This window comes from Lutra lutra, chromosome 13, assembly GCF_902655055.1.
Source record: "Lutra lutra chromosome 13, mLutLut1.2, whole genome shotgun sequence".
Lineage (NCBI taxonomy): Eukaryota > Metazoa > Chordata > Mammalia > Carnivora > Mustelidae > Lutra > Lutra lutra.
The window spans coordinates 86806323-86830472 of record NC_062290.1 but is presented as its reverse complement, the minus strand read 5'-3'; the positions used below and the strand labels follow the sequence as shown (position 1 = coordinate 86830472).

Genomic DNA, 24150 nt, shown 5'->3' with positions numbered 1-24150 from the left:
CCTTTGTGAAATACAGACAAATGACTCCTCGCGGCGCGGGGCCGGGGCCGGCTCGGCGGTGGAGGAAGCCCCACCACCAGCAAAGGAAGCTTTTAATGAGAAACGCCCAAGATATCCATGGCAGAGGCAATCACTCAAAGCAGCTTGCTCTGAATTACATATTTTCTGACTGCAAATTACTTTTAACAGCGTCTCTACCGTCACTTCAATTGACCTTCCTAACAAAAGGCCATTTATTAACTAGCACTCCACGTTTCCCGGGCTGTGTGGAGCCTCGAGCCAGAAGGGATGGCACCGCCGAGTACTCAGCCGCCCAGGGTCACAGGCCAGGCCTCTGAGAGGGGAGAAGAGGCCATTAATGCAAGCCTGCAGAGCAGATCTGCTGGGGAGGGGGGCTGGGGGAGCGGGCTGTTTAAGACCAACATTAACCTGTCTGGCAAGAGGCAACGCTGGTCTAAAACATAAAACACCAAGGCCTACTTGCAGCAAGCCCTGGCTGCATCCTCAGCAGCTCCGCGCCAGAGAGAGGGACAGACCCACCTCTATCTCAAAATCCTAACTGCACACAGACACACTAACACACCTGGACTGCGTTTGCACAGTGCTTTGCAATTCTCAAAAAGCTTTCTCAGTCGCCCTTCTTGACTGATGATCACACCAAACCTGGAAGGTAGCTGGGTCTTATTACCCCAATTTTGGAGGAAAAAAAAACTGAGGCCCAGAGTGGTCAGCCGCGGCGCAACTGGCCACCGGACCTTTAGTCCTCCTTCCCAGGTCTGATCTGCTTTCCATGACTCTGTGCCTAGAAACCAACATCCCATCTGATACCCAACTGAGAAAGCAGTTTCAACACTAATTATATTTAAAAATGCCAGAGCTCTTCTTTCTCTAGCTATAGACCAATCAGTGAAGCAAGGGGGAGAAAAGTACAGAAAGATAAAAGTAACATGGGATTAATTTTCCTCACACCTCAGTTTCAAGATTCAACATTTCCCTCATAAATAATTTACAACAATAAAAATGAGCTAAGGCCATGTTTGTGTAGGACGGAGGTAAATTTAGGCCTAATGAGGGAGATCCGAGCGCCGCACAGGAGGGAATAGGTTGATGTATAGCACTGTATACGCACAATCGACAGCACACAGGGGCTCCATTACCAACTGGAAGTCGCGAGGCCCGCCAGGAGGAGGGGGGGCCAGTTTAAGGAAATTTCTACCATCCCAGCTGTGGCTGCAAGGAAGTCTGCAAGAGTCTCCACAGGGAGAGCCAAAAGTTGACCAGGATTTTAGATGACAAGACAATGGGGGCTGAGATTTCTCAGAACTATAAAATTGAACCAACCTGAAATTAAGTCAGTTCTCAGGAAATGCCAGGTGAGGAATCAAGGTGGTGATGGCACCTGGGAGGCACGTCTGCTCGTGGGCACAGGGAGAGTGCAGTGGCAACAACGATCTTGAGCTGGTCCTCCTCATTTAACCTTGTAGGTTATCTGGCCCCAGTTGCCATCCCAGTCTCTACCCTGGGTGCATGGCCAGGCTCCTCTATATCATTTCCGAGGCTGGGGGTTGCTATTCCTATGTCTGCCCCAAGAGGATTTCTCCACCAGGCAGGAGAGTATGTATGAATGTGCTGTGGGTGTGTGTGTGTGTGTGTGTATGTGTGTGTGTGTGTTGCATGTACATACTGGGGCAACAAAGATTCAGTTAGAGTGAGGTATGTTTCCAGGCCAGGAGGATTTTTTTCCATGTCATGCTCGATGAATACTATGCAACAAGGCCAAGGAGGAGAAAAACCACCTCCTGCTTCTGCCTGCAGAGCTGCAAACAGGGCCTGGGGAAGGCCCCAGCGCCCAGCCCTGCAGCACCTTGGCAATGCTGTCATCCCAGGTTCACAGAGAAATGAACTTTAACTCTAAAGCCTCTCATACAGACAGCACACTGCTCCCTTGTAGCTGATCAAAGAATTACTACAACAGTGTGCTTAATCCCTAAAAGTCAGCAGTGCTGGGCTGAACTGATGCCGAATATTGTTTCAGAATCAAAGGCGTGCCTCCCGGCCCCAGTCTGGGAGAAAACTAAGCTACTGTATCACAGTTGAAAACTCAGGGGAACTTTGATATCATCTCTGTTTAATTTCCCCGGCCCTGTGAGCCTGGGGTTTATCTCGTTTTATCAACTCCTGTACTGAAATCAAAACCCAACTAACAGAGCTCAGACCTCTCTCCACCGAGGCCCTTCCAGCAGCAGGGTGGATCGGGGGGCAACAACTGCAGGGGGGCAGGGGGCGTGCCATCAAAGGAGGCGCAGCAGGAACCGGACTCGGCCTCCCCACGGCAGTGAGGAAGGCTGGCTCAGAAGCAGAGCCAGGGCTGCCCACCAAGGGCTGAAGGCGTGACTCGCACACAACTTTTGAGAAGAGTAATTTCAAAGTATGGGGGGGTAGGTTAAATTGGCCTACTGTAATTGAAATGACAAAACCAGTGGATTAATTAAGTCCCTACAGAAGGATGAACTTGCAATCAGTCTGTTTGAAATCCAAAGTCAAGGGCACAAAAGACATAAACTGTCTGCCCACATCCACCAACTTGTGGGGCTGGGGGAAAAGCAGTGGATAAATATTTCACTTGCCGTGGAAACCTGACCAATAGCAGGGGGTGGAGACTGAGAACGGGCTGTCCCCGCCATGAGAGCGGCTGCTGTACCCATCGTGGGGCAGCTCTTTGCCTGTCTCCCAGGGGCAGTGGTGGTCTGCAAGAACCCATGCCCCCTTCGGCCCCATGATTACTGTCACCTTTTTGCCTATAAATCTTTAGCAGGTATGGAAGGACACGGCCCCGTTGCCACTGGAGGGAGGCCATGGCCAGGCTTCACCAACGCGCACCACCACACACACAAACACACAGACCGGGCTGCCTGTGTGCAGGTAAGGTGCAGAGACCTACCTCCTCGGGAGATGGCAGGCTGTGGCCTGAGTCCGTGTAGCACCCGAGTGAGTGGCCAGCCGGCTCCTGGAGCTACTCACGGAGGACAGTGCCCAGGCGGAGAGGCGTCCGCTGTGGAACCTCAGAACAGCATCCTGGGGCCTCCTGCACTTGGTCTGGACCACTCTCCCAGTCAGAAGCCAAATGACTCTGACAAACACTGTTGAGTATGATCAGGTGGCCACAGACCAGAGGCTGCTGGGAAGGCTGCTGAGATATTAGGAAACTAAAGCAAATATTTTTCTAAGCTCTCCTAGATCACAAAGAATTTTCCAGCTAGGGAACTAACAATGGCGAGCACTTCCTTTTCTCCAGTAAAGGCCTGTTACTTCTAATAAAAGAATCTGGTGTATAAACGCACCCATTCTATCTGACTGATGGAGAGATTTCTATTAACCATTTGTATTCCAAGCAGATTTTCCACAAATCATGTGATACAAGCCTAGAGTTCATGTTGCTGCCGCTCATATAGTGCAAGGCTAGATCCCAGAGTTCATTCTCCAAAAATAAATCCAGGATCAAGTTTTATGGCCCTGCGGTAGCCAAAGTCCTGCCCCTTACAGGCCAGACTCTCCACAGCCAGGGAACCTAGTGCTGGGGACTGGGGCGGCGATCTCCAGAACACTGTGTTCCCCACCCCTGCCTGCCCCCAAACACTGCCAAAGAGGGTCAGCCCTGCCCCTTCCCATCAAGTCTCAGTGCCATACTGTGCCTGGGAGAGAAGGAAGGAGAACCCCACAGAAGGCAGGTGCTCTACAGATGGACCCCAAAGGACCCAGGAGACATGCTCTCTTGATGTTCAGTGACATAAGGTAAGTCACACCCTTACCTTGGTTTACAGAGTAAAAATGCCAATATGGTGCCTCAATACCACGCAAATGGGCCATCGGGTGGGAAATCATCAGAACACCCAGCTCAGGCGTCTCATCACCACCACCCTCCTCTCCAACTTTCATAGGGGTCTTGAGAGTTTCTTTTCATATATTTTTGGCGTCTAATTTTTCTACCTGTATGCCGATGGCTTCCAAAACCCCTCGACTGTCCTGACTTTTCTCCTAAGATTCAGAGGTGTGCATCTAGTGTCCTGCTGGCTACCGCCAGCCTGTGTCCTGGCTGAACGTGTCCTCCTCCCCCTGAAGCATCTCCCACATTTCCAGTTCCTTGCAGGACAGCAACAAACCCACAAACATTTACAGGGAGCCTTTGTGGAAGCAGCAGGGAGACTTCACGACGACGATGGACAATGCAACATCGGGGAGCAGGGACTCAAACACGAGCAAGTGTGAGGCACCTGCAGAGTGTGTTAAAAGAGACTCTTGAACCCACTCCCAGAGACACTGATTCAGTAAGTGTAGGATGGGGCCCGAGAAGTTGCATTTCTAACAAGTTCCAGGTGACGGCCAAACAGCTGGTGGAGTACAAGACAGCAGGTGCTCGTTAGATGTTTGATGAATGAATGAACAGGAACAAAAACCTGAGTGTAATTATCCATGGGGACTAGCCTCCGAATGAATCCTTTAGTCTCTCCCTCCCCAAACAGGTCAGCCCAGAGCACCCAGTTCCTCCCCTAAGACACCCACCCCACCATTCAAAATCCAGGTCACATTCTCCCCAAACCTTCCCCGACCGCCTAACCACACAGCTGCTATCATGGAGAAGCCCTGCGTGTCACCAAGGACATGGTCTTGGCACATATATGTGCACATACGTGTGTATACACACACAGAAACACGCAGCCTTGCCTCTCAGAGGGTTAAAGCGCCCTTGCCCCAGGAGAACAGTGGTTGTTCAAAGGTGTTATGTCCATCCAGTGCCTGGCCCACAGTGGGCACTCAATAAATGGATTATGGCGGGGGCGGGGGTAGATGGAAGAAAGGAAGGAGCAAGTTCCCATCATCCTTTCAAAACTGCCCCTCTTTCACTGGATTAGGAAGGGCACACAAAGTATCAAAGGCAATAGCAAGAACAGCCCTGTGGAACCCTTACAATGACAGCACCAGGCTGGGCATCCATGAGCCCAGGGCAAACACCACAATTCTAGGGACAGGCGGGCTGCAGAGGAGGGGAGGTAGGACCGCAGCACTCCAGCAGCTCCAGAAGTGATTATGACTTAGTCCAAGCAGTTGGGTGACAGCCTGGCAGAGGCCAGGGGGTCTCCAAGCTAGTTGCACAGAAGACTCCCCTAAGGAGTTGGTAAAAACCACCGCTGCCCATTCCAACCCCCCAGGTTGTGATTTAACTGGTCTGGGCATGGGCCGAGACCAGATAAAGCATGGCCTAGGCCAAGTGCTACTGTGAGACAATGAAAAAGACATGGCCACCCCCTGTGGTGCTCCTAGGCTGGGAAACATCCCAAAGAAAGGGGCTGCCCATGAGGGGACACTTCCTTCTGCCTGGTGAGTCAGGGAGATGGGAAGGAAGAGCAGGCGGTCAGGCTGGCCTCCTGGAAAGACAGAGGGTACTGAGTAGGGAAGGTACTGTAGGCAGGAGAGGCCAGATCAGCAGCGGTGTGAATGAATGCAGACCCCTGTGGGAACTGTGGCAAGCAGATGGGCTCTGAAACGAGCTTATGAAATGCTTAAACGAACAAAGAAAACAGTTAAAAACCTGTCTGCATTTCTCTGCTATTTCTAAGGTCTAAGCAATGACACAGAGCTTCAGGAAGGAAGGAAGATTCCCAAGTCTTTCGTTCGTATTTCCTCTCCTGTAACTGAATGCTTCTCAAACCCATGCCACTTCCTGCAGAAAGCCATGGGCCTTGGCATTAGCTCGGTGGGGGACTGGGAAGTGAAGCAGAGGAATGGACAGGGCGAGGTTCTGGAGTCAGACGGACCAGAGCCCGAATCCCAGCTCTTGCACTGTGTACAGCAGTATGACTGGGCTCAAGTTTTCATCCCCCTAAAACTGGAATAATAATAATATTTCCTCTACAGGGTGATATGGTGTAAAGAATTTGTAGAACTTGTATCAAAAGAAACAACTGACAGAGCAAAATGGACCACCTATGAAATAGAAGAAAATACTTCCAAATCACATATCCGCTCAGGGGTTAAAATCCGAATCTATAAAGAACTCCTACAACTTAACAACAATAACAAAAAACAAACACTTGATTTAAAAACAAATGGGCAAAGGACTTGAGTAGACACTTCTCCAAAGATGATATACAAATGGCCAATAAGCATATGAAAAGATGTGCGGTCACTAGGGAAATGCAAACCAAAATCACAATGAGCTGTCATCTTGTACCCATTGGGATGGCCACTATCAAAAGTCAAAAAATTAGTGTTGATGAGGATTGGAAAACTGGAACTCTGGTGTACTGTTTTTGGAAATGGAAAAGCAGCCACTGTGGAAAACAGTATAGGGATTTCTCAAAATATTAAAAATAGAATTACTATAGGGTCTGGCAATTCCACTTCTGGGTATGGACCCAAAAGAGTTGAAAACGGGGTCTTGAGGGACGCCTGGGTGGCTCAGTTGGTTAAGCAGCTGCCTTCGGCTCAGGTCATGATCCCAGCGTCCTGGGATCGAGTCCCACATCGGGCTCCTTGCTTGACGGGGAGCCTGCTTCTCCCTCTGCCTCTGCCTGCCATTCTGTCTGCCTGTGCTCGCTCACTCTCCTCTCTCTGACAAATAAATAAAATCTTTAAAAAAAAAAAAAAAAGAAAAGAAAACGGGGTCTTGAAAAAATATTTGTACTTCCGTGTTCACAATGACATTATTCACAAGAGCCAAAAGGTGGAAGTAACCCAACTGTCCAGAGATACGGGTAAGCAAAATGGGTATATACATGCAGTGAATCTTATTTGGCTTAAAAAGGAAATTCTGGCACATACTATGACGTGAGTGAACCCTGAAGACATGACGTGGAGTGAAATAAGGCAGTCATAGAAAGATAGACACTACATAATTCCACATATGTGATGCCCCTAGATCAGTCAAATTCATAGAAACAGAAAGTAGCATGGTGGCTGCCAGAGCCTGGGGGAGGGGAAATGGAAGCTGTTTAATAAGTATAGTATTTTGCAAGATGGGAAAGTTCCAGAGATTAGCTGCATGACAATGTGAATGTCCTTAATGCCACTGATTTGTACACTGGAAAATGATTAGGGTGGTACATTTTATGTGCTGTACATTTTGCAATTTAAAAACGGCATCTACAAGTGTGGTTTTCGAGTTTCAGTCAGTAGAAGCACAATCCAAGATCCTTATTAAGCACAGAGACTCCGGGGCCCCTTCCCCCAGATATTCTGATTGAAGGTCTGGGTGGGAGGTCCTGGAATCTGCATTTTCATAAACATCTCAGGGCTATTTAGCACACTAAGAATTCATGTATTTTGCTCTGGTTCTAAAGGGTCAAGGAATATTCTTCTGAATATTTTGCTTTGCTGATCAGTATCTGTTTAAAACACACACACACACACACACACACACACACACGCTATGGCTGTGTGTGTGTGTGTCTAGAAAGATCTCCTGTTGATTCTAGCCACAGCCCAACAAGATGGTCTTCTGATTCTCAGGGAAGTAGCAGCTACAAAGCTTGAGTATGTGACCCCACAGCTCCAGGCCCATGGGCCTCTCACATTTCAGCCTGCACAAGCTCCACATCTCACCAGAAGTGTGTCAGGTAAACCAAACACGCGCCCACAGGATGTCCCCAACAAGGGAGGTAATGTCAAGTACAGCCTGCAGGGGCCCTGCCTCCCACAGAGCAGAGTGGAAGAGCGCTAACCCAGGCGACCCCACCACAAACAGTGCGGACGATGCAGGGAAACCACAATTCTCAAGGGCAGCGGCAAACAGAAGGCCAAGGAGAGCCAGTGGGGCCAGTAAAACGCTGGCCAGGGAGGGGCTCAGAGAGAGCAACAGCAGCTTGACAGAGACAGCCCATTCAAGGACCCCAGGCCTCCCCTCCCACAACCCAACCAGCAAAGGAAACTCTGCTCATTCAACCGCAACCAACTAAATACAGTGTTCTCGGCCCACCACACCAGCCATGTAGTCATTTGTTATCTTCATCATCATAATAGCACCTTTGACATTTCCCATGCTTGGCTCCAACTCCATCATGACTTTCCTGTGTGGCAAAGGATATCGCTCTTTGAGTGTGAAGCAGGGAGCACTTCTGACCTGCTAAGGCAGAGGGGCCCATGACTTTTGGATTCAGACTCCCCCAGAAGCAGATGTGCCATGAAACTAATAGCAAGGAACCTTTGGTCACTCTCCACCCCTCACCCTTTCCAAGGTCCCAAGAGGGAGGACCCAGCAATGTGTTCACAGGGTTGAGTGGTTTTGTAAAGTGTACAAAAGCAAGACATTCTTGTTTTCTTTTTCTTCTAAGCCCTCCCCACTCCAAACTGTCTAACCCAGATAACCAAGGTCTGCCTCTGGCTTCCACCTATATTTGGTACAGACTCCCCCATACCCTCTGCGGAGCCACATGCACTCACATACAACTCACGCAGCCTTATGGGCTAGGTTATATTCTTAAGTCACTTTTACATAGAAGGAAGTCGGGATGCAGAAAGGTTCCCCAAGGGGGGCCTGGGTGGCTCAGATGGGTAAGCATCTGCCCTCGGCTCAGATCATGATCTCCAGGTCCTGGGATTGAGCCCTGTTTCGGGCTCCCAGCTCAGTGGGGAGTCTGCTTCTCCCTCTGCCTCTCCCCCTGCTTGTGTTCTCTCTCTCTCTCAAATGAATAAATAAAATATTTTTTAAAAAGAAAGAAAGGAAGAAAGAAAGTTTCTGTGAGGTTCCATGACCTGCCTGGGGTCACTGGGATTGCAGGAAGTAGAATGAGATTCAAATCCAAACCCCTAGATCCGAGCCTTATGTTCTTCTTACTGTATCATCCCCTCCTGGTTATCCTCAGAAGAGCTAAATAATAACCCCAAACAGAAACACACTCTAAAGAAAAAGTAAAAACGAAGCCACTCTTCTGATTAATGTTAACAAATACTTAATGATAAGCACTAACTTCTACTGACCTCTTGCCCTATGGCAGACGCAGAGCTAAATGCTTCTCTTGCAATTTCATTCACTGCTCACCATAATCCTATAAGATAGATACTAGCCTCACTCTACAGATGAGGAAACTGAGGCTCAAAAAATTTCAATTCATTTACACAAGAACACACAGTATAAGTAGGAAAGCCAAAGATTCAGCTGAGGTCTAATTCTAAAGTCCTTGCTTTTAACCATGGTGCACTGTTCCTGGAAGTTGGAAAGCCTGCCAGTGGGATGGAGGCAGGCAGGGAAATGTCTTCAGCATAAATCAGGAGTGTGGCCTAAAAGCTAGGAGGAAGGAACGAAAAATGTTGATCAGAAAAGATGATTCTGGGTTCAAATGAACCAATCAACTGCTTCACATGGGTCTTGATGCCCAGATCCCAGCAGAAGTCCCATCCCTTGGAGGCCCCATTTAAATATTCTCTGCACAGTCCAATATCTCAAAGTGCCACAACAATTTCCAGTGAGCAAGAAAGGTGTCCCCTGTGTCCTGTAACTAAACTTGAGTACCCTGAGCTTCTTGGTTTGTCTGCGTTTCTGCAGAGCTTACCCCCTAACTTTTCTAAGGCTTCTCTGGTACAGCTGATAAGACCTTTTGCATGCCCCCCCCCCCCCATTAAAATGAGATGGGATCCAGCCAGCTGTCGAGAATGGTACAATGAGATTACACTGAGAAGGAACCACCAGAGACAAAAGCACTTAAAGAGTCACTGGTCTGTTGTGGCTTTTGTGGCAGAAATCTGAGTGGGCGCTGGTTCTTGGGTGGGGGCAGGGAACAGAGAAGGGGCAACAGACATTTGCCTTTTGCTTTCCTGGGGCCTTCCTCTGTTCCCTGCTGAAGAGGCTGCTGGGAGGGGACATAAGAGTCACATCTTTAGTAGTGAGAAAGGCTGATGATTTTGGAAGAGTTGTCTGTTGGTAACAAAGAGGACAAAGATGCTCACGGGTCTGCTCTCTTCACCTGGGCCTGTCGCTGGGGATCTGCTGTCCCCTGGTGCTCAGCCATAGCTCTTATTCCAGCCCCTGCCCCTGGGCCTCACTTAGGCTGCAGTCCTTATGGGTGCTCACCAACACACCCACCACACCACAGGATGGGTGCTCTGGGTCTTGAGTGTCCACGCCCGGCACCTCACCTTTAGACAGGTGCCCTGGCATTTGGGTGTCCTCTCTACTGTGCCCAGGTCACAGATGAGCCCGCACCTCAGATGATGCTCAAGGCTCAGGTGCAAGCTGGTCTGCACCCACGTGATCACAGAGAGCTGGACCCCAGGCTGGGCCAGTGAAACCACTTTCCCCAGTCTGGCAGGTGGCCGCAGCGGCCTGGGCACAGGTGGGCCGCCCCACCGCCTACCCGGGAGCTCTCGGGGACCCTCACCTGTCCGGCCCGGGGTGAGGTGGGGGGGTGCACTGCTGGCGTTCGGGTCCCTGAGCTCCCACCCGCCTGCCCACCGCAAGGCCAAGCCGGTGTTGGAGAAGCCGCGGCGCACGCGGGCTCTGGTAGAGGCCGCCGGGCCTGTCCCCGCGGCGGGCCGGGCACGGAGCCCGCAGGCCTCGGCGCGGCCCGGCTCCGCCCGCCCGCCCGCCCCTCGGCCCGGGGCCCGCGCCCGCCCGTCCGCCCGCCCGCCCGCCTGCGCCGCGGCTGCAGGGCCGGCTCCACCGAGCCTCCGCGGCGCCCGGCCCACCCGGCCTCACTTAACTGTTCCCCGCTGGGGCGGCGGCGGCTGCGGCGGCGGCGGGTCCCGGCTCCGTCTCACGCAGAAGCAGCTTCTCATCGCCCGGGCGGCGCGGGAGGGGCCGGGCCCGGGGCCCAGGCGGCGGGGCCGGCGCCGCAGCTCGAGCGCGAGCCTCACCAGGGAGCGGCGGCGGCGGCGGCGGCGGCGGCGGCAGGGGCGGGGCGCGGCCTGGCGGCGGTGGCGGCACGGGCAGCAGCGACAACGACGGCGGCGGCTCCCTCGGCGGGCCGCGCTCCGGGCCTCCCGGCTCTGGCGCTGGCTCCGGGGGAGGCGCCGGGCGCCCGAGGCTGGCTCCGGCGGGAGGAGGGAGCGGGAGCCCTCGCGTCCGGAGCCCGCGCCGCCGCCCCGACCGGCACCCCGCCTCCCCTCCGCGGCCTCCCTCAAGGCTCAGCCCGCTAGCCCCCCGGCCCGGCCCGGCCTCCCCGAGCCCGCGGGCGGCCCCCAGCCCGGCCTCCGAGCCCCGGGAGCCGCCGGCCTCTTAGAGTCTGGGCACTAGTGATCCCCTCCGCCAAGCTGGTCTCTTGCAGGGCCCGGCAGCCCACTCGGCTCTCTTAGGCCGCACTGAATCAGCCCTTCTGCACAGCCCAAGAACCCTGGACGCCCCCGGCCTCAACACACACACACACACACACACACACACACACACACAGGCCTCAACACACAGCCAGGCCTCAACACGCACACACAAACACACCCAGGCTTCAACACACACACACACACACACACACACACAGCCAGGCCTCAACACACACACCCACACACCCATACACAACACACACCCAGGCCTCAACACACACACACACACACACACACACACACACACACACAGGTTGGCCTCTTGCAGGGACACCCGACCCTCCCTAGTCTTGAGGGAACATCAGGCCATTCCTTCAACTCAGCTCACTCCAGTTCGGGAGGCCCCACTGACCCAATGGACCCAACACAAGCTTAGCCAGGTCCCAGTCCCCACTAATAACAGACCCCTCAAAGTGATCCCAATCTCCCAGCAATTCTCTGCCTCCCCTTTACGCCGGGCAAATGATCTACCCACCGAGGCCCAGAACCAGAGTTATGGGACTGCCCTGGAGGGAAGCATCCAGAGGGACCAGGGGTTTACAGAAGTGCTGCCCTACAGTACTTGGGAAAAGGTACAGGCCAGAGGATAAGATGAAGCTGGATGAGGGCTGGGGTCCAGAGCTTGACCCTCAGCTAGAATGGCTGGTACCAAAGACAGGAGCAGCCTGTCTCTTCACCTTTAACCAAAAAAATGTCCTACATAGCCCCAGCAAGGCATTCCCAGAGAGGGGCTGGTCTGCTATTTGAAAGAATTGTGGTCAGAGGCTGGTGCCCTTCAAGCTGAGGACCATGCAAGAGTGATTGGCATCCATTTGCTAATACATCAAGTCTAATTGTCACACATTCTAGGCTTTTCTAAGCAGAACTGGCTGTTGGGGAAAATGTCCTGTGGGGAAGCCAGGCAACTGTGTGCATTCCAAGTGTCTGTCTTGCTCTAAAATGCCAGTTTCAGATGGTTTTGCAGGCAAGTTTTTTCAAACCATTAAGGGACAGACAATCCCTCTGTTACTTAAAGTGTTACACAGAAAAAAAAAGAAAGAAAGAAAGAAAGAAAGAAAGAAAGAAAGAAAGACGTTCCGTTTCGCTTTCCAAATTTAGCATAACTCTAATGCCAAAATCTGACAGAGATTACATCAAAAAGGAGAATTGCAGGTCAGTATAGAACACTGGTGCCCAGATAATTGAAAATGAGTTATTTGAAAAAGAGGGTCTATAGTCAAACAACTTGAGAAAGTACTGCCATGTATAGTCTACCTTTTGGAGAATCACAATAACTATTTATATATTAAAGTCTCTGTGAAGTCCAGGGGTAAAGAAACTGTATAACCTGGCATTTCTCAAACTCATCTGAGCCAGGAGCACCTTTTAAAAGTTCACCAATTATCTCTAATATGTGAATCACTACTATAGACCAACCCACATAAGTATATAATGGTTGTAAATCTACTAAACAAAATTTTAGCAATTTGAATCCAACTTGATGTAAAACAAGTCAAAATCCACTATGATCAAACAAGATTTGTTCAAAAAGTGAAAGAATAATTCACCATCAGGGAGTCTATAAATTGTTAAAGAAAAATAAATCACAGGGTATTTCAACAAGACAGATGCTTTAAAAGTATTTGATAAAGTTCAACACCAATTACTTACAAATTTTTAAAAATCTCTTAGTAAACTAGGAAGAAATTTTAAACTTCATAACATGATAAAGTTTATCAGAAGCCATCAACAAACATATTTAATGGGGAAACACTGAAGGTATTTTCATTTAAGTCAGAAACAAAACAAGGATGTCTGTCATAGCTGCTAGAAACTAATGCCAATGTGATAAGATAAGAAAAATAAATAAACAAATACTGGAAAGGAAGGGACAAATTGTCATTACTTGTTCATGACTTAAGTGTATACCTAAAAAAAAAAAATGAAGAGAATCAGCCAAAAATCTTCAAGATTTTGGTAAAATGGCTAGTAATGAGATGAACAAAATCCATGGCTTTTCTAAATGTGAAGAGAAAAAACTTCCTTTCCATAAAGAGAAACTTCTGTTTTGTTTTTGGCTTTGGCTGATTGCAGAGGGCAAATATTTTTATGTGGTCTCCTGCCATGTGGTAAGTGGAACTCTTTCTTCTGCAGAGAGATACTATTGTCCAGCTACTACAGAAGTAAATCTCTCCAGTTCAGGGGGAGATGTTATAGCAAGTCAACTTGTCCACAGATCAAAAGCTACATTTTCCTGTCAATTTCAAGGACTTTTATCTCCTATGTCTCTTTTCTATATCTATGCCTCAGTTTCTTCCAAATTCAGAAGAGGGAGAGAGGTATTACTTATAGGATCCCCTAAATACAGCACTAAATACCAATGATTTCTATTTAGAAAGTATGATTTTTTTAAGAAAATTACATTCACATTAGCAATGAATACTATAAAATACCTGGGCTTAATCTTAACAAGAAATGGCAAGGCCCATAGAAAGAAAACTATAAAACCTTACTGAAAAACATAAAAGAAGTCCTCAAAGCAAAAACATAATAAATCCCCAAGGAAGAAGTCTCAATATTGCAAAGATGTCATATCTCCCCTAACTCAATTTATATATTTAGTGGAATCTAAATCAAAGAACCAATATGATTTGGGGCATATGGTGCAATGGAATTTAACAGAATTATTTTAAAACTGATTTTGATAAATAAATATGTAAAATATAAAGAAAAAAATTTAAATTGAATAATAGTATTATATTAAATTTATTATAAGAATATTAATAATAATGAATATCAAATATAACATAAAACTTACATTGTAACTTATATTTTATACTTTATATATTTTATATCATATAAATATAGTAACTTATATTTTCATATCTGTTAGAGCAGTAATACTACTGGTTATCTAACATATTAAAATATAATATAGGGACACCTGGGTGGCTCAGTCAGTTGAATGTCTGACTCTTTTTTTTTTTTTAATTTTATTTATTTATTTGACAGATAGAAATCACAAGTAGGCACAGAGGCAGGCAGAGAGAGGAGGAAGCAGACTCCCCGCAGAGCAGAGAGCCTGATGCGGGGCTCGATCCCAGGACCCTGAGATCATGACCTGAGCTGAAGGCAGAGGCTTTAACCCACTGAGCCACCCGGGCGCCCCAAGGGTCTGACTCTTGATTTTAGCTCAGGTCATGATCTCAGGTACTGGGATTAAGTTCCCTGTTGGGCTCTGAGCTCAGTGGTCTCAGAATCTTGAGATTCTCTCTCTCCTCTACCCCCCTAAACTAAATCAATCTTTTAAAAAATAATAAAATGTAACATAAAACTTCAGTAAATAAAATTGTGGGCCATCAGTATAGGAATACACACTTTGTCATATATTGAGTTCCCTGTTTATAAATACCACATGCTGTTTCTATCCACTGATCCATTTGTATATTCCTAATATTCCACTCCAAACCATATTATCTTGCCCAGATCACTTCAATAACATCCTTACTATTCTCCTGGCTTTGACTCCCTTCAAACAATGGGAAACAGCAACCAGAGTGATCATTAAAAAAATAATAATAAAAATGATAAGACAGCAAATCATCCCCTTTCTTAAGACCCCTCCAGTGACTTTCCAAAAAATAAAATAAACACTCCAACACAATGCAACTGACCAGATCTCTTGCTCTGTGGACCTTGCCTGCCCGGCCATCTTCTCAGCTGTTCTAGCCATGCTGGTTTCCTTTTAGATATTTAAATACGAAAGTTCTTTTTTCCCTGGGGGTTTTCACCTAGAGCATTCCTCCTCACCATCTTTACAGGGCCTGGGCCCTTCTCATTCTTAAACTCTCAGCTAAATGTCACGTCCTTGGAGGCCTTTGCTGGTCATCCAAGTAGTTTCATATTGTATTCATACCACATCTGTTCATTTCCCACTTATCACTCCATCACAATATGTAACTATTTACTATTTGTTTACCTGTTCAATTCTCAGTCTCTCCACAAGACTAAAAGCTCCACCATGGTATCAGCTCATCAAACATAAATGTGCCCCATGTACTAGCCCCTCAATAAACATTTGTTTAATACATAGATGTGTCAACATTTAATATGTGCATACCCTCTGTCCATGTCTAATAATTATCCAGAGCAAACAATCAGGCAAGTGCACACAGATGTATGTTCAAGGATAATTATTTCAGCATTGCTTATAATGAGAAAATATTGGATATATCCTAAATGTCTAGCAATAGAAGACTGAGTCATTAAAAAAAAAGAAAGCTGTGCTGATATAGAAATATACCATGGTATTTTGTGCAGTAAGAAAATAAATCAAAACAGGGTACAGAACAGAATGCATTCATTCTAAGAGCCCGTTAATTTTATATGTATTCATGAGTATTTATATGTATTAAAATGCATTAGATGGGGATGCCTGATTCCTGGGTGGCTCAGTCGGTTAAGCATCTGCCTTCAGCTCATCTTATGATCCCAAGTTCCTGGGATCAAGCCTCATGTCGGGCTCCCTGCTCAGAGGAGAGCCTGCTTCTCCCTCTCCCTATGCTCCTCCCCCAGCTTGTGCTCTCTGTGTGTCTGTCTGTCTGTCTAACACATAAAAATTTTAAAAATAAATAATAAAATAAAATGCTTTAGATACTTGGAAAACATATACCAAACATTAATAGTTTAATAGTGGCTATCTGTAGGGGGGAGGATAGAGATTTTCATTTTCCATTTTAGCATATCTATATCTATATTTTAGCATCTTAAGGATGGAGACACAAATAACAGGTCACCCAACTAAGAGGAGTTTGAACAATAGGCATTTATTTTGCCGGCCAGAAGTCATCTACCTTCAGTCTCCCTGTTAGAGGGGAATGAAGACACTGAGAACTCCTATCCTTCTATCCTCTGCTCACATCCTCAGGTGGTTGTCTTTTATGTTTGTACTGGTTACCTCATGGGTACAGAATAGCTCCTCAGGTGTCACAGTCTCCTTTCACAGCATGAAAGCAGGTGGGGAGCAAAATCTTTCCCAGGAATTCCCCGGCAGATCTGGTAAGATCCCAAGGGCCAGAAGTGGGTCACATGGCCATCCCAACTGTAAGGGAGGCTAGGAAAAATGGCTTTGTCAATCATGATCACCTCCCAAAGCTGGTCATGTTGACATGCCATTTAAAATCATGGAAAACAGCATGGAAGTGCCTTAGAAAATTAAAAACAGAACTAGCATGTGATCCAGCAATCCCAATTCTAGGTATATACCCAAAGGAGATGAAAATAAGATCTCAAAGAGACACCTGCACTCCCACATTCACTGCAGTGTTCTCTATAATAGCCAGGACATGGAAACAACACACGTGTCTTTTGATAGATGAATGGATAAAAAAAGTTTGATACACACACACACACACACACACACACACACGTACACACACAGAGGAATATTATTCAGCCATTAAAAAGAAGGAAATCCTGCCTTTGTGACAACATGGGTGAACCATGAGGACAATAGGCTAAGTGAAATAAACCAGAGAGTAAGACAAATACTGGATAAGGTCATCTATATGAGGAATCTAAAAACAGAAGTGATAGAAACAGGGTAGATAGGTGGTTGCCAGAGGCAAAGGGGGTGGGAGATGGGTGAAGGTGGTCAGAAGGTGCAAACTTCTAGTTATGAGATGAACAAGTTCTGGGGATATAACACACAGCATGATGATTATAGTTAACTACACCGTACTGTATACTGAAAAGTGGCTAAGAGAAAAAATCTTAAAAGTTCTCACTAAACACGCAAATGCTAACTATGTGAGGTGATGGGTGTGTCAACCAACCTTCCAATGGTGATCATTTCACAATACATATGTGTATCAAATTGTACTGGATACCTTAAACTTACACAATGTACATGTCAATTCTGTTTCAACATGTCTGGAAAAAGATGAAAAATAAAACACAATCAGTTTCCTTATCAGGGAGGAAGGCAATTAAGATTTTTCACACTTTAGTAATAAATATAAATAATGTATGCATATGCCAGACATGATGAGATGCCAAAGGGTATTCAGTAAAGTGCGGCCAACAGTTTGGAGAGCAGGTCCTTGCTGCTTAGAAGGCCCTGACCACGCAGGTCAAACACTGCCTTGGCCAACCTCCTGAACCCCAGACTGTCACCACTCACTTTTGTCGTCTTTGCCCCCCCGCCGCCAACTTAAAGCTCTCCCTGTTAAAAATACATCATTACTCCTCAGGCTACTTTCTGGTATTGATCTGTGGAAACTAAAATGGATTGATTCTGCCTTAAGAGAGTGAGGTTGAAATCCCATCAGTTATCATTCTTTCTGGCTAAAAGAGAACTTTGTCCTGATTTGCATAGTTGTTGATCTGGTCTGTGCTCTGAGACTGAACACAGAAGCTCACAGGAGCAGAAGGCAGGCAGCTGGAATGAACGTGTTTGTGGGACAGGTGTGCAAATGTCGTTGGCACTCTGTCACAGAGTTTGACCGGAAGGATATGAAAAAGAAACACAGAGCAACCACAAACAGTGCTGTTGAAACTCAGAAATCATAACCATGTGCAGAACAGCTTTTATTACATGGAAGCACCATGTAACGACAGACCCAAGTTGTGATTCTTTCAACACCCTTCCTAGTCAAGAGGAGTTTGCTCCAGAGAGTTGGCACAAAGAAGGCAGCTTCCCTTCCTTTAGCTTGTGGGCTTCAGGAGGGCAGGTACCTTAGGAGCCTTGTCTCTCTTTTTTGCCCCTCCAGGACACAGTAGGTGCTCAGCAAATATTTCTTGAATGAACAGTGTCATTCTCAAGGGCAGTTAGATATCATGATAATTTCCATTCACAGACATTCCATTTCCCCTGTGCCAGGCGCTGGGCTCAGCCCCTCTGCATAAATCATTTCCCTCAGCACTGCCATGGAGCCCACAACACAAGGATTATGATCCACGTATGACAAGTGTGGAAAGTGGGGCTTCCTAACCCGCACTGTGGTAAGTGGGGGTCAGAGGCATCAAACTCCAAATTGAATGTTTATAACTTCACTACACAGACCTCTTAAACAGGATTCCCAGAGTCCCGGAGAACATTCTGCTGGATGGAATCCTACCCTTCCGTGGACAGTTGTTCCATCAATCCCTGAGAGTCCTGGCCAGGCTTCTGGATTTGGAGAGTTGGTTTTGCCCTCAAGATGTGTCTGGGTGGCTCAGTGGGTTAAGCATCTGCCTTCAGCTCAGGTTATGGTCCCAGAATCCTGGACTCCAGCCCCAGGTCGGGCTCCCTGCTCAGTGGGGAGTCTGCTTCTCCCTCTCCCTCTGCCCCTCCACCCCGTTCATGCTCTCTCCTTCTCTCAAATTAAATAAAATCTTTAAGAAAGGGTCACCTAGGGGGCTCAGTCAGTTAAGCATCTGCCTTTGGCTCAGGTTATCATCCTGGGGGACCTTGGGATTGAGCCCCACATCAGGCTCCCTGCTCGGTGGGGAAACTGCTAGTCCCTCTGCCTGCCGCTCCCCCTGCTTGTGCTCTCTCTCAGTCAAATAAATAAATAAAATCTTAAAAAAAAAAAAGATGTGCACAGTCTGGAGGAGATTCAGCTCTTGTGGGTAACAATCGTCTGGTTGTCAGCAATAAAAACGCACTCTAGCTTAGGCAAAAAAAGAGAATTCGTAGAACAAATGCGAATTCTCTTGGAAACAGTCACAAGGCAGGAACATTCTGGGGCTTTTCCAGGGTCACATGTCCTTCTGTTACTCCTTCTCCCTGTGTGTCTAACTCTGCTCTTCACCCTCTCTAACAGACCTCTTTTCTCTCTGTTCACAATCTAACGTGGCTGCCGTAATGGTACCCTCAGTCCACCACATACCACATAGGGTCATGTTCTAGGGACCTGAGACACAGACAAGTGTCTCTAAGCTCTAATTCTAGACTTAGAGGGAGAGAATCTGAAAGGCCCTGCTAATGGTCAGGTCTAGCCTAGACCAAATAAACCAGACACAGGGGAGGGTCATGTCTATTTACCCATGTGCTAGGCACTGTCATCTGCCAATATTTCTCCCCATTTGTAGCTTGTCTTCTTATTCTCTTGATGCCACAGATTTTTTTTAAGATTTTATTTACTTGACAGACAGAGATCACAAGCAGGCAGAGAGGCAGGCAGAGAGAGAGGGGGAAGCAGGCTCCCCGCCGAGCAGAGAGCCTGATGCAGGGCTCGATCCCAGGACCCTGAGATCATGACCTGAGCCGAAGGCAGAGGCTTTAACCCACTGAGCCACCCAGGTGCCCCAATGCTGTGGATTTTTAATAGTGAAACTGGAGAATTCAAAGCCAAGAAGTTACCTTTTGTTTCTGTTGTTTGTTTGGTTTTATCTTGTATCATTTCTTCCCTAAAGAACTAAACCTTGAGAAAAAGGTTTTAACTAAGCCTTGAGAAAGAGGCTCGGGTTGAGGTGCTAGCAGGAATTCCAAGGAGAAAACACATCAGGTAATCTTCTAAAATATTTATCAGCAACATAGGTATTACATCCTAGTGTGAAGCAATCTGCCCAAGGGTATCAATACGAGCGGTCCAAGTCCTGTTCTAACAGTGAGAAGAGAAATACTCATTCTTCCAGGAAGAGGCTACAGAGAAAAAGGACGTCCACTGGTCCTTGAAGAATGAGGAGCCGTCACCAGGCAGCAGAGGAGGAAAGCTGTGGGGATACACAGAATAGGGAGGAAGGTGAGGGGTGACCAGAGCTGCAGTGAAGGGAAGGTGGCCTGAAGGGTGAGGGTGAGGTTAAGGGGTTGTCCAGGGCCCACTGGAAGCACCAGGCTGAAGGACATCAGTTGAAAGACATATCCCACAGAATCTCATATTGAAAAAACAGTTTCACATATCAGCTTATACTGAGGACTCCCTGTCTCTGGTCTGATCCTTCTCCCTGAACCACAAACTTTTTTTTTTATCCCACAGCCTACTCAATATCCTCTTTGAATGTCTAGTGGGCATCTCCAACGTAACACTACTTCTAGAACTTGTAGAACCCGGCTACTGACTGCCCCTTCCAAACCCACTCTTCGCTTCATCTGCCTCATCTCTCTTGTCAGAAACTACATCTTTCCAGGCGCTCTGCCAAAAACCTGGGAGCCATCTTTGCCTCCTTGCTTTCTTGTATACCTCACCTCCAACATTTCAGCCTCAAGGCTCAGGACAGTAAGGGAGGTGTGTCCGCTGAGCACCAAGTTTCTTTTTCCCTGTGTGGAAGGAGGCAGAGCAAGTTCCATTGGAAATATGCATACGAGTTGGCCAGGCAGGAAAAGGGGTCACAGGAAAGAGGTGCTCTGGGGAAAATGAATACTCGCAAAGGGCACAAAAGTAGGAGAGGGGACTTCTCATGTGGAGAGGGGGTGCCCAGCGGGGGTGATCCATTTGACTGGAGGAGGTGGGTGGGGGGAGGGGAGTAAGACCGGAGAAGCAGGTGGGATCCAGCCAGCTCCTGGAGGTCCTCACAAGGGGTCTCTAGTTCCCCAGCCCACCCTGCAGGTCCCTCCCCGGCCCGTCCCCAGTCACCAGGGCGTATGCTTGCTCCTTGTGCATTCGCCCAGATTTCTGCCCTTTGTCTGTGTGGCCACTCTTGGCCCTTGGCATCCTGGTTCCTAAACCTCTGTGTTTGGCTCCCGACCTTGGTCGCTGCTGTTCACTGAGCCCTGGAGCCTCCAAGTATCGTTCATGGACCAATGCTTGTCAATGAGGCAGGAAATGCAAGTAGGGAAAAGCGAAGAATAAAGACAATGTGGCATTACAGACGCAGAACTGCACTGCCGTCTGCAAGTTACAGACAGACATCACAACACAACGGCCAGACACACCGAATGTGAGCGTAACATGGAGAATGTTCTGGCGTAAAATTTAGGCCACCAGATAAGCACAAAATTCATCTTAGGAGCCCTGAGGGGGAAAGACTCTCAAACAGGTAAATTAGTTATTATAATAAGAGGCCTGTACGGCTACCAATTGAGGGGGGCATGGTGTAAATATTGAGATCTCACAGTAAAAGAAGACAGTGACTTCAAATGTGACTCCCAAATTGAAAGTTTGGAGGGTCCATCTTGGAATGAAAAGTGGTGATTTGCCTCAGGCAGCTTCTCACACAGGCAACTCAGAACCATTCCACAGTCGGTCGTGGCGCCGATATACTTGTTGAATGAGGATAAAAGGTTCTCAAGGGGGACGCCTGGGTGGCTCAGTTGGTTGGACGACTGTCTTCGGCTCAGGTCATGATCCCGGGGTTCCAGGATCGAGTCCCACATCGGGCTCCAGCTCCATGGGGAGTCTGATTCTCCCTCTGACCTTCTCCTTGCTCATGCCCTCTCTCACTGTCTCTCTCTCAAATAAATAAATAAAAAATCTTAAAAAAAAAAAAAAAAAAGGTTCTCAAGGGCGATTCCAGGAAGCCAACTAACGTTCGTTCTCTGTGCATACTGGGCTCGTGCGACCCCGCACATGCATGGTCCACATGTATGTTCTGTGTAAAGCTGTCAAAGGTCTTTTCTAGGAAAGGAATGTTCTTTATTGGGCTATTATTTCCTTCTGACTTATAAATATTAAGATGCCCTTTATTTCATGAAATAAAGTGGCAGTATGTACTTATGAGACAAAATAACAGTCGTTGCTTTCCAAATTAGTTTCTGGAATTTACGAATCCATGATCGCACAGTCTGGGAATCAGGGTCTCCCTGATTAAACAATATTCGTTTTTTGGGACGCCTGGGTGGCTAGGTTGGTTAAGCGGCTGCCTTTGGCTCAGGTCATGATCCCGGCATCCTGGGATCGAGTCCCACATCGGGCTCCTTGCTCAGCAGGAAGCCTGCTTCTTCCTCTGCCTCTGCCTGCCACTCTGTCTGCCTGTGCTCGCTCTCTCTGACAAAAAAAAATAAAATAAAAAAATAAACAAAACAAAACAATATTCGTTTTCAAAATTTTGCCCCACCTTTGACCTGAGCATCCTTTCAGGATACAAGTTTCAGGTGTTTTTTTTTGTTTGTTTTTTGGTGTGTTTTTTTTTTTTTTTTTTTTTTTTTTTGTTCCCGGGAGGTAAAATTTGCCCAGCATTAAGGACCACGAGTGACAAATTCAAAAAGGAAAGAAATGGACTCTGATTTTGGAATCTAACCACAGCTGGGGCTCCCGCTGCTCATGGTTCACATTTGTCTTGCAGGCATAGAAGTGCCACCTTGAAATCAAAGACAAACCAAAGACTACTAGCCCCTGTGGGAGCAACTGTCGGGAACTCTTGGGTCTGTCTGTGAGCTCGTCTGTGTCCCCAGCCGTGGCCCCATGACTAATTCTGGCCAACGGGCTGTGAGCAGAGTGGTCTGCATTACCTCTGGTGAAGGTGGATAACATCTGGTGTGCCTTCTCCTCTCTCTCCTTCTACCTGTCCCTAGGTAGAGGACATATGGTGACTTGGAAGCTACAAGTTGAGGGAGCTACAAAACGGAGGCAGTCTGAGCTCTTGAGTTGACAGTGAGAGGAAATCCTCCAAACACACAGTTGACTGCAACTCAAGAGAAAAGTAAACTCTGCTGGTGGAAAGCCACTGAGACCTTGGGGTTTATTTGTTACTGTGGCATAGCCCGTCCTACTCTGACTGACACACCGCCTTGCTAAAAATACCCGCCAGTGCCTTCTCCTTGCATTCAGACAAACCCCCGACCCAACCTTTCCTTGGCCTCTAAAGCCTCACATGTGCCCTCTCCTGGCCCTTCTCCCATACTAACTGGCCACACCAGCCTCCAAAGGATGTCTGAACACACCAAGCTCATTCCCACCATAGGGCATTTCCACCAGTAATTCTTTGGCTTGGACTAGGCTGCCGCCAGCTCTCACTCTTGACATTCACCTCACCCTCAAGGTAGCAGAGAAGACTTCCTTGGACACTTGAGTTCAAAAGACTCCATTCACCACTCTGTCTCATGTTTTATTTTCACCCTGGCATTTATCACTACCTGGTATTTTCTTTTTTATTTACATGTTCATCTGTTTCCTATCTTGCTTGTCTTGTTTAAGGCTGATTCTCTGGTGCCTAGCAAAGAGCCCCAGGCAGAATTAGGGCTCAGCGTGTTATTTGCTGAGTAGATGGATAAAGAAACAAATGACCCCAGTGCTGTTGCCTTGTGTCTTCCCAGGGAGTTCACGGTGCCTAGGAAGTTCCTGAACCGTGGTCCTGTTGTCCAACGCCATGCCCCAAACCTTCCCCAAACAGTGGCTTATGTGAAATATCTGGGGGTTGGCTAGGTTCTGCTAGGTGTTCCCACTTGGGGGTCTCTCAAGGGGGGATATTCAGATGGTGACTGGGGCCCAGCTCATTCTGAAGACCTCTTTATTCACGTGTCTGGCTCCTAGACTAGGAAGACTCAAACATCTGACATGCTGTGTGGATTACAAAGGTCACTTAATCTCTTTGAGCCTGTTATCTTTATTTGTAAAACAGGAGCAGAAGTAATACCTACTATTTATCTGACATCTACTATTTCCAAACACCATTTGTGCTAAACTCTTTGCATGCCTATCTCCCCAAATCCTTAGAACAACATATTTGTAGATATTCCTATTATAAAACCTCCTTATTGGGGCGCCTGAGGGCTCAGTGGGTTAAAGCCTCTGTCTTCGGCTCAGGTCATGATCCCAGGGTCCTGGAATCGAGTCCTGCATCAGGCTCTCTGCTCAGAGGGGAGCCTGCTTCCCCCTCTCTCTCTGCCTGCCGCTCTGCCTACTTATGATCTCTCTCTCTCTCTCTCTCTCAGTCAAATAAATAAATAAAAATCTTCAAAAAAATAAAAATAAAAACTCCTTATTTTAAAGATGAAAGAGTTGAAGT

At 47.6% G+C, this 24150-nt stretch overlaps 1 protein-coding gene across 1 annotated transcript in view; it reads right to left on the bottom strand.

Moving 5' to 3' along the window:
* The window catches only part of MVB12B (multivesicular body subunit 12B), a 183529-nt gene extending 172463 nt beyond the window's left edge, over window positions 1–11066 (bottom strand). Inside the window, exon 1 of the mRNA XM_047701014.1 lies at window positions 10693–11066. Within this exon, the coding sequence (XP_047556970.1) occupies window positions 10693–10767 (75 nt within the window). The 5' untranslated portion in view covers window positions 10768–11066. The remainder of the gene's footprint in view (window positions 1–10692) is intronic.
* Window positions 11067–24150: the final 13084 nt, after the last annotated feature.